Source organism: Gekko japonicus, unplaced genomic scaffold (assembly GCF_001447785.1).
Source record: "Gekko japonicus isolate JY-2015 unplaced genomic scaffold, Gekko_japonicus_V1.1 scaffold317, whole genome shotgun sequence".
NCBI classification, from domain to species: domain Eukaryota; kingdom Metazoa; phylum Chordata; class Lepidosauria; order Squamata; family Gekkonidae; genus Gekko; species Gekko japonicus.
The window spans coordinates 989,294-999,794 of NW_015162487.1; the positions used below are offsets into that span (position 1 = coordinate 989,294).

General features: G+C 47.6%; 1 protein-coding gene across 1 annotated transcript; it reads left to right on the forward strand.

Moving 5' to 3' along the window:
• The first annotated feature begins 4,928 nt into the window (after nt 1-4,928).
• On the forward strand, nt 4,929-9,907 carry METTL21A (methyltransferase like 21A). The gene is made up of 3 exons (XM_015405943.1): nt 4,929-5,075; nt 6,421-6,532; nt 9,510-9,907. The coding sequence occupies exons 1-3, from the start codon at nt 4,929-4,931 to the stop codon at nt 9,905-9,907; spliced, it is 657 nt and encodes a 218-aa protein (XP_015261429.1).
• The last annotated feature ends 594 nt before the right edge of the window (nt 9,908-10,501 follow it).

The window sequence follows — 10,501 nt, forward strand, 5'->3', positions numbered from 1 at the left end:
CCACACAAGATAATCTAAACTTCAAGTTATAAACAGCACAGTCAAGCTACCTTTTATTTTGTTTTAATAAATAGCCAGAGGGAGATCATTGGGCATATTGCTTCAAACATAGGTTTGATTTCATTATGCAATTCAGAGAAGACTGTTTTACCAAATGAGTGACCAAATAATGACTGTTGCAGAACAAACTGAAATCCTTAGATCTGAATTTTTGATTTGATAACCATGTGGCCGCTGAAAACTACATTGGATGTTCCCAGCTTTTTTTGGGGGGGGGGGGAGAAGCATAAACCAGGTCCAGGCATTGGTCTATTATGCATGGGTGCTTTGCCTCGCTTTCACCATGCATGTCTATTAGGTATTCTCTTTGGTTCTGCATGGTTTTTACTCCCTTCAGCACTGCTTTCTGTCTGCGTTTCCCCAGGTTTTCTGAGAGTGCCATTGTTTCCCTTCCTTCGCTTCCAAGCCGAAGGTAAGTCAAAAGCATACAGATCTCTTCGGACTCCCCCCCACCCCGTCCCTGTGTCTTGTAGGCCACGCCCCCGCTCGCACTTTAAATTTTTATTTACAAGCAGCATGAGTCTAATGATATGAGACCATCACTAGTCTCATTATGTATGACAAATTAGGCACACGTTTGTTAAAGAAATGAATGGAAAAGAAATTCCCCCCATGTATGTCATATTTTTAAAAATAAAAAATACTGACAGGGAAAAAAAAACAAATACTTGCCAGGGTCGGCCCTGCTTAGCTCCCAAGATCTGACGAGATCAGGCTTGGCTGGACTATCCAAGTCGGGACAGGTTACCATTTTTCGAAAAGCAGAAAAGGACATGTTTCCCAAATTACTATATCAAACAAGTGATCACTATGACAAATCTCATTTTAAATTCCCCGTACTATTTAAGCTGTGATAATTGTTACTAACTAGGAATATTCATAACCTTCCAACCCAAAAAGAGGACATTTTCAACAGGTTTTTTTCTCCCCAAAAAGAGCCCAAAAGAGGACGGACGTTTTTAAAAAACGACATCCAGTAACCCTAGGCTAGGCAGACCTCCGAAGCCAGAAGTGGTCCAGGCCTCCTCCAGGTGTGCGTAGGACTGATTTTGGTGCTGATTTTAAATATTTGAATTATATCTTTAAATAAGATTTCACACCTCCCTGGGCACTTTGAGCAGAGAGACGATAAAAGATAGGTTTGACACCAACACGTACTGCATAAAACCATCGCGGCTTTACGTATTTTTAAAAAAACCCGTCTGCAAAATGAAATTATTTCGTCAACTAGCCCCCGCTGCGCCTCAGCATGAAGAAATAAGCGCGCAGATTTCGCCGAGCCGCCTGCGCCTACACTGCGCGCGGCCGCCAATTCACCTTCCCTCACCTGTGCAGGTTGGCGACACGAGCGCCCTCTATAGTACGCTGCGCCACGGAGCAGCCGGCAGGGGGCGTCAAGCCCGCTCTAGAGCCTGCGCCGGAAAACCCCTACCCTGTTGCCACTGACGTCAACACGGCCAGCGGGAGCCGCTTCTCGGCGCCGTCTCGAGGGGTACTTCCGGTATGAAACGGAACTTGGTTTGCTCCGGCGGGGCCTTTCACCATAGAGGCGGCGTAGGGTAGAAAGGCACTTATAGAATCCTGGAAGATAGTGACTTCCGGGTTTTTTTTTGTTACCGGAAGCGCACCCCAGGTTTCCCCAGGCGCTCGGGCTCTCCCGTCTAACACGCTTTTCTTTTTCCCACGGGGCGAGCGAGCGAGCGAGCGGGCGGAGGATCGTTTGGGCGGGGCGCGGCGCGTGAGCAAGCAGGAGAAAGGAGCTCGGCCTGCCTGCCTGGTATCCTAGCCGCGGGGGCCGAGACGGAGGGAGGAGGGAGGCAGGCAGGCGCTGGTCCCGCACGAGGCACTTGAAGGGTTTTTAGCAAAGGAGACAGTTCTTACCACCCTCCACATGCGCTCAGCCTCTGATCTCTGCGCCCCATTTAAAGGGAGCTCACGCACACCCCTAAGATTACATTGCTGACAGCCTGCCTCACAGGGATGTTGTGAGATAGGGTTGCCACCAGCTCCCCGTTGGGAAACGCCTGGAGATTTTGGGGGGTGGAGCCTAGAGAGGGCAGGATTTGGGGAGGGACTTCGGTGTGATATAATGCAATAGAGTTCACCTTCCAAAGCAGGGAGATAAGTTGCAATAGCAGATCTCCAGGCACCACCTGGAGGTTGGCAACCCATGAACATAATTGTGAGAGCTCGACTCTCTTCCCCATAGGGATGCCAGCCTCCAGGTGGGACTCGGCGATCCCCTGGAATTACAGCCCATCTCCAGACTACAGAGATCAGTTCCTTTGGAGAAAAATGGATGTTTTTATGTCATTATACCCCACTGAGGTCCCTGTCCTATCCAGGCTCCATCCCCGTTTCTCAGCCTGGGCCTGGCAACCCTTCGCCTCCATCCTCGGTTAGGGGGATCCTGGCAACCCTGCCTCCCCATAAAACAGCATTATGGGGGGGAGGGGACACACACAAAACAAATGGTGGTTGTGTTTGTATCCTTGTAGTATGGTACAGTTTTATGTGAATGCAGTGCTCTATTTTTAGCTTAATGTGAGGATAATCGTCAAATAAGTCCACACATTTTTAAAGAAAGCTCCTTCAATTAAGACTTGTCCATAACCCCCTGGTGAACAGAGAGGAGAGATTGGATTTATACCCCACCCTTCACTACCTGAAGGACTCTCAGAGCGGTTTACAATCCCCTTCCCCACAACAGACACCCTGTGAGGTAGGTGGGGCTGAGAGCGGTCTCCCGAGAGCTGCCCTTGAGAGAACAGCTCTGAAAGAAACTTATGACTGACCCAAGGTCACACCAGCAGCTGCATGTGGAGGAGTGGGGAATGAAGCCCGGTTCTCCCAGATTAGAGTATGCGCTTCTAACCACTACACCAGACTGGCTCTGAGGTGGCAGTGTAGGACACACAGGGATGTGAAGGGAAAACGGGGAACCAGAATTGTGATGTCTGTCTCACCTGTGTCAAAGCTAGGATAGTGGGCAGTAGAACAAGAGAACTGGGGAGTAAGTAACATAATCCAAACTCCACATGAGGTGCTGAGGAGGAATCTTCTTCCTGTCCTTTTCTCACCAGTCGAGGAAGAATTTGTGGCACCTTTGTCTAGCAGCTGGTCCTTCCCAAATGCAGCCCCCCCCCAAAAAAAAGTGTGGGTGTTCTATGAGGTTTATGGCTTTCCTAATAGTCTGGTACATGGGTTGAAAGACCACCGGTATCCAACAATGGAAACTTTGGCAACGGGCACCATTGTGATGAGGAAACCTGGTCTTTCCCCCTCTTTCTGACGCTGTGACATCAGGGGTTTTTATGCAGAGCTCTAGTTAAGGGGAGAATGACTTGCTGAAAGAATGTTCTATAAAGGCCATTATTTATTTATTATTTATTTATTGAACTTTTACCCCGCCCTCCCTGCCAAGGCAGGCTCAGGGCGGCATTAAAAAGTATGATCGGCATTTGTTTCTGAGACAAGCCTGGATATTATTGCTGTGCAGATCTGTAACATTTACATATTTATTACTTCATTTACAGCCTGCCATTTTTTGCTGAGCCTCAAGGTGGATTATGTAATTAAAGCAATGCAATAAGAGCAGTATGAAACACCCAGGCAACAGGGAAGGCAGCTGGATTGCAAAATTGGAGAACAATGCCCTCAAAGCAATAGCGTATATGGCATACAGACTACGTAGCTGAGCTGGATTTCAAAAGCGTGAAAAAATTCAGTAGAGATAGTATAATATATACAAAGAATAATGTAACGACGGCTGAGGGGGTGACATGATCGAGGTTTATAAGATTATGCATGGGAATACTTTTCTCCCTTTCTCACAATACAAGAACTCGTGGGCACTCAATGAAATTGCTGAGCAGTCAGGTTAGAACAGATAAAAGGAAGTACTTCTTCACCCAAAGAGTGATTAACACATGGAATTCATTGCCACAGGAGGTGGTGGCGGCTACAAGCATGGACAGCTTCAAGAGGGAATTAGATAAACATATGGAGCAGAGATCCATCAGTGGGTATTAGCCACAAGGTATAGATAGGAACTCTCAGTCTGGGGCAAGTGATGCTCTGTATTCCTGGTGCTTGAGGGGGAGGCAACTGTGGGAGGACTCCTAGTGTCCTGGCCCCACTGCTGGACTTCCTGATGGCACCTGGTATTTCTGGCCACTGTGTGACACAGCGTGTTGGACTGAATGGGCCATTGGCCTGATCCAACATTGGCTTTTCTTATGTTCTTATGTAATGTAAATTGCTTACGATTTACAGTGACTCAGTCTGCATTGACGCTACATATTGCAGTGGCAGAGAAACTGAATTGTGTACAGCAGACAATGGTTTGAAACTGGATTAGGGGGCCATGGGGCAAGAAGCATGCTATGTCTGTAAAACTGGAATACTGACAGCCTTCCTCGCAGGGCTGTTGTGAGGGCACACAAACGATAGACTTTTCAGGCAGTGTGGGCATTAAGAGAGCTCTGTGAGAGAAACTGGATTATGGTAGACCCTAGATCTTACCTACATTTAGCTAAATCCTTGAAGAAGCAATAAACCAGTAGAATTTAATATTTCTAACCTTGAAGTGGCATTGTCAGATACATCATCTTTAAAGAACTGAATAAGTTTGGAGCTGTTCAATAATTCCTATCTGCCTGGATTCAGCCTCTAAAAGCACTGATGACAAAGTCTCTTAGTGTCAATGTGCTGTTAGTTGCAGGCTCTGAGGCCTTGGGGTGGAGCAAGTGAGCAGGCAGAATAAATGCCAGGGAGAGGACAGAACCAGGTCAGATGCCAGTCTTTGGTGCTTCATGAGGCCTTCTTTTTGGACCTTGTAGCTTCCCCTGGCTTGCAAGTGGCAGAAGATGGCCCTGGTTCCTTACGACGAGACCCATCTTGGGGGGATGCAGAAGCTGCACAAGCCGTCCTCGGTGTTCTCTTTCGCCAACCACACAATCCAGATCAAGCAGAATTGGAAGCAGTTTGGGGTGGCCGCTGTGGTCTGGGACGCGGTAGGTGGCAATCGAGTGAACTTGTGTTGGACTGTCTTCAAAGGGCAGCAGGCGTGGTTCTTGTTGGGCTCAGGAGTACAGAGGGGTGTGTGTGTGCATCCCAGAGGGGGTTTAAGGGAATTGGATGAGACCTTTCAAATGAATTGGTGGCGGTGGAAACGGCCGTCAAGTCACAGCTGACTTATGGCAACCCTGTAGGGTTTTCAAGGCAAGAGATGTTCAGAGGTGGTTTGCCACTGCCTACCTCCACGTCCCATCCAAACACTGACCAGGGCCGACCCTGCTTAGCTTCCGAGATCTGACGAGATCAGGCCAGCCTGGGCCATCCAGGTCAGATTCAAACATATTGCCTTCCACTAAAGAATGGATACCAAATTTCTATAGAAACTTTTCAGATTACATAGTACTTGACTTGACCACTTACTTAATATTTCTATTGCACAACCGTCCTTCCCTTTTCCTTTCCTACTGCTGCTGCTTCAGGTAAGAAGATCAGGTGATGGGACCTTGATGGGCCATTGGTCTGACTCAGTGTAAGGCTGCTTCAGGTGTCCTCAACTTCGTGGTCATTCTCCAGCTTTGCCTAGATTGTCACTAGAATTTAGTAATTATCGTATGGCATTGTGTGTAATATAGCGAGGAGATCCTAAGATTGTCTGGCAGCTGAAAGTTCTAGCTCTTTCAGCATCATGCACCACTAGGTGGTGAGCTAGACTTGTTTTCAAGGCAAGAGATGTTTTGGAAGTGGTTTGCCATTGCCTGCCTCTGCATCACTCCCTTGGTGTTCCTTGGGAGTTGCCACATCCAGGTACCAGCCAGGGCTGACCCTGCTTAGCTTCCGAGATCTGATGAGGCTAGCCTGGGCCATCCAGGTCAGGGCATTGCCACTGGAACTTAAATTATTACACACTCATTCACCTAGAACCTCTACTAATTTCCTCTACTAATTTATTTTAGCAGAAGCTAAACCGGGTGTTCTCTCCTGCCTTTCCCCGCTTCTCTTTTGCAAGCCAAACAACACTTTGTGAGGTGCATCAGGGTGCCTAGAGGGCAACTTCACAAATTTATCACTTATTTAAAAGGTGTGTGTGTGGGGGGGAATACCGGAGTTTGCAATTTCAGGAGGAGAAGATATTAAGTATGGGAAGCAGGTAAGAGTTATCTCCATGGCACTCAGGAACAAACTTGAGATCTCCCGGCGTCCGGATGTCCCGTGAAGGTGTCTCTTAAGTGTTGTCAGCCTTTTTGTGAGCATCTCTTGTGATCTGTGTGGGAAATGCTGTGGGCTGGTGTCATGACACTTTAAGCTTCCTTTTAATTAGCTGCTTCTTTTCTCCTGGCCCAGGCTGTAGTCCTTTGTACGTACTTGGAGATGGGAGACGTGGACCTCCGAGGGCGCTCAGTAATTGAATTAGGAGCGGGAACTGGCTTGCTAGGAATCGTAGCGGCGTTACTTGGTGAGTTCTTCCTATATGGAGTATCTGGCCCTGATGTGGCTAACCTGATTTCATCATCCAGCCGACAAGGCTAAGGAGCTTCTCTGTGGGACTTTGCGCTCACACTGCCTCTCAGTCAAACTGGCTCCTAATAATAATAATAATAATAATAATAATACTTTCCATTTATTAATCGCTTTCCCCACTGGGCTCAAAGCAGTGTACAGTTATTTATTTATTTATTTATTTATTTATGCTTTCGGCTTGTATCCCGCTCGAACTCAATATAGACAAGGGACTAACAATGTTTGTAGGGGATAGGGAAGACAACATATATTCATTTTTTAATTGCACGCGCCATCACTGCCCGGTATAGACGTCTTCTGGCTTGGCTCCGTTGTTTTCCACATGGCTGCGTGTTGGCCAGGCTTCAGGACCGTATGTCAATCGCCACACTGCCACCACCTGGCCGGAACATCCATTGCAGGGATTCTTTCGTAGCCGAGAAGCTATTTCGCCTTCCAAGCCTCGACCAGGACGTCCGACCGTCAGCTAACACCCTCCCACAAGGGAGATTGGCGTGCCCACCCTCTCTAATCTCACAAAGCCACAAAATTTGGTATGATAAGTGCCCATTTGACCGAGGTTGGATGTTTGGGGGTGACCTTAGTTCCCAGCCCTTTCCAAGACTCGGGTTCTTCACAACATTCACTTTCTTTCCTCACTGTTTTCCAAGAACCACGTGCTGATTTTGCAACCTTCAGTTCTGTTTGGCATTTATCAGTAGTCTTCCATGACAAGTCTCAAAAGTACCTGACAGTGGGTGCAGTTTGGGTTCCACAGAAACATGCGGGTTACTGCAAAGGGGCCTTTGTGCTAAGACAGTTTGACCACATCTTACTTTATTTTAATGATTGATTTGATTATCCCACTCCTTCCTCAGAATGGGGCTTGGTGCAGCTAACAACATAGCAAAGCAATAGCATAACAAAATGAAGCCACAATTTCAATAACTTTGAATTAAAGACTCAGCAAAAAATCAACCCTGACTGTTCCCTGGAAGGCCAGATAATGAAACTGAAGCTCAAATACTTTGGCCACCAAATGAGAAGGGAGCACTCACTGGAGAAGACCCTGATGCTGGGAAAGATTGAAGGTCAAAGAAGACGGGGACGGCAAAGGATGAGATGGTTAGACTGTGTCATAGATGCAACAAACATGAAGTTGAGCAAACTTCAGAGGACAGCGGAAGACCGGAAGGCCTGGCGTGATCTGGACCATGGGGTCGTGAAGAGTCGGACTCGACTGTGCGACTGAACAACAAAAACATAGCAAACTAATGCTTTTGGCATAAAAATCAGCGGCAGCGTTGATGGTAGAGTCCACCAAAATTACATTAGCTGAATGCCTGGAGGAATAACTGACTTACGTGCCCTGAGGAACGTAGACATGTCCTGCAAGGCCCGAGTCTCCTCAGACAAAGCATTCTACCAGGTTGGGGCCATGATGGAAAAGGCTCTGGCCCTTGTTGCAGTCAAACGGGTGAATCGTGGGCCAGGCACTACCAAAAGCCCACGGGCAGCAGAACAAAGACAACGCCGGGGGCTCATAATGGGAGCGGTGGTCCTTTAGGCATGACAGTCCCAGACGGTTTAGGGCTTTAAAGGTGAATTTGACCCAGAAACCAATTGGAAGCCAGTGCAGTTGCCCCAAAAGGGGCTGGGTATGTGCAAGCCATAGTGAATCAACCTGGCAGCCGCATTCCGAACAACCTGAAGTTCCCACTCGTGTTTCCGCTTGGCCAGGGCAGGGTGCGAGGTTGATTTTAGCAACACCCTGCCCCTGACAATAACCATCTTCATTCACATCACACGGCACCGCCAAACTGGATTGTTAAGGACTAGATCAAATAGCCTTTAGATCTTTGCACGGAGCAGCACTGACTGGAAGTGAAAAATCAGCACTCGGATCTTACAGTAGATCTTGTGCAAACGTAAGTGTGCTGAGCGAAACTTCCCACTGTTGTATGGTGGGACCCAGCCCATCGGCCGTCTGCATCCAGAGTTTTGGTAGAAGTTTTGCTTCTGTTTTGTGGCTAGGTAAAAGAGACAACCGTGTAAGCTGCGGGGGGGGGGGGGGGGGGGGGGAAAGAGGTACAAAAATGTACTAGAGGGAACAGGAAATCAAAATGATAGCGCAAGTTCATAATTTTTATAGCAGGATACTATAAAATTATAATGATATGACAGGTAGCTAGCGAACATTGTCAAAGCTAGGATATTCAGAAGATGGCGACATCCTGTTTTTACACGAAACTGCCTTATCCTGAATCAGACCCTGGGTCCATCAAGGTCAGTATTGTCTGCTCAGACCGGCAGCGGCTCTCCGGAGTCTCTGGTAGAGGTCTTTCGCATCACCTGCTGCCTGGTCCTTTAAACTGGAGACACTGAGGATTGAACCTGGGACCTTCTGCACGCCAAGCAGAGGTTCTGCCAGTGAGCCACTGCCCCTCCCCTCCTGTTTAGCTGAGGATGTAATAAATGCTTACTTCGTAATCCTCTTATAGAGATTGCTGCAACTTTTAATACAGCAGCCGCAGAAGCTTTTTGGACAGTGTCACAGTTGTATACTGGCTTCCAGCTATAATTTATTTAATGCTATGCTTCTCTGAGTTTAAGTAGGAAGATTTGGGGTTAGCATAAAAATGAAAGGTTGGAAAGATACAGAAGTGTGATTGGGCTTTACCTTCTTCTGAATATCTGAATATTCGTTGCTTTGAATAGTTCGGCAGAACAACATCACCTGTCAGTGGCAATTGATAAAAATAACGATTCTGAATGCCAGTTTACAAATGCTGGAAATGCTTCCAAGGCTTCCTGGTGTTTCTGTAAATGTTTTATTGGAAAGTAATCATTGAGTTATGAAAATTGTGCTGGAGTCTAGTGATTTATTATTATATGTTTCACTCTTCTTCTCCTCCTTCTCCTTTGTCCATTAGGTGCTCAAGTGACAATCACAGACAGAGAAGCCGCCTTGGCATTTCTCAAGTCAAACGTACAAGCGAATTTACCCACGGACCTCCAGCCGAGAGCCGAAGTAAAAGAACTGACTTGGGGGCAAAACTTGGCGAGCTTCTCTACGGGAGAATATGACTTCATCTTGGGCGCAGACATCGTTTACCTGGAAGAAACGTTTGCGGATCTTCTTCAGACACTGGACCACCTGAGCGCGGACCACACCGTGATCCTGCTGTCTTGCCGCCTGCGGTACGAGCGGGACCAGAACTTCTTGACGATGTTGAAAGGGATATTTTCCGTCCGGGAGGTGCACTACGACCCTGGTAACGATATACATATATTCAAAGCACAGAGGAATAACCGGAAAGGAGAGTTGTGAACTGTTTGGCGGCAAGTTTGTTCGTGCTGTGGATTCTTCCGATATGCGGTTGGGGTGGCGGGAGATACCATGCTGACTCGAGCCACTCAGGCTGACCAAACGATATACATATATTCAAAGCACAGAGGGATAACCGGAAAGGAGAGTTGTGATCTGTTTGGCGGCAAGTTTGTTCGTGCACTCAGAGCACACTTAGACCAAAGGACATAATTTAAGCCTTCTATTCAGCTCCTGCTGTGGATTCTTCCGATATGCGGTTGGGGTGGCGGGAGATACCGTGCTGACTCGAGCCACTCAGGCTGACCAAAATTACAAAGGGCCCCAAGACTCCTTCGTTTGTAAACAGTCTCATTGGAGGCAGAGATGGGGCCAGAAGGGGAAAGTCGAGTCTGTCCCCTCCAATTTATTTCTTGAACGACGATGCAGTCACTGCACAAAAACTAGTCATTGGTGGCTCTGGTTTGATGAGACTTCCCGTGTGATTGCCCAGGACGTCACGTGAGGGGTAGGCACTGAAAACAAGAGGAACGTTCCGCATGCCATAATCTGAGTGCCACATCAATGGGTATGACTGGTGTGACCAGACGGACCTGT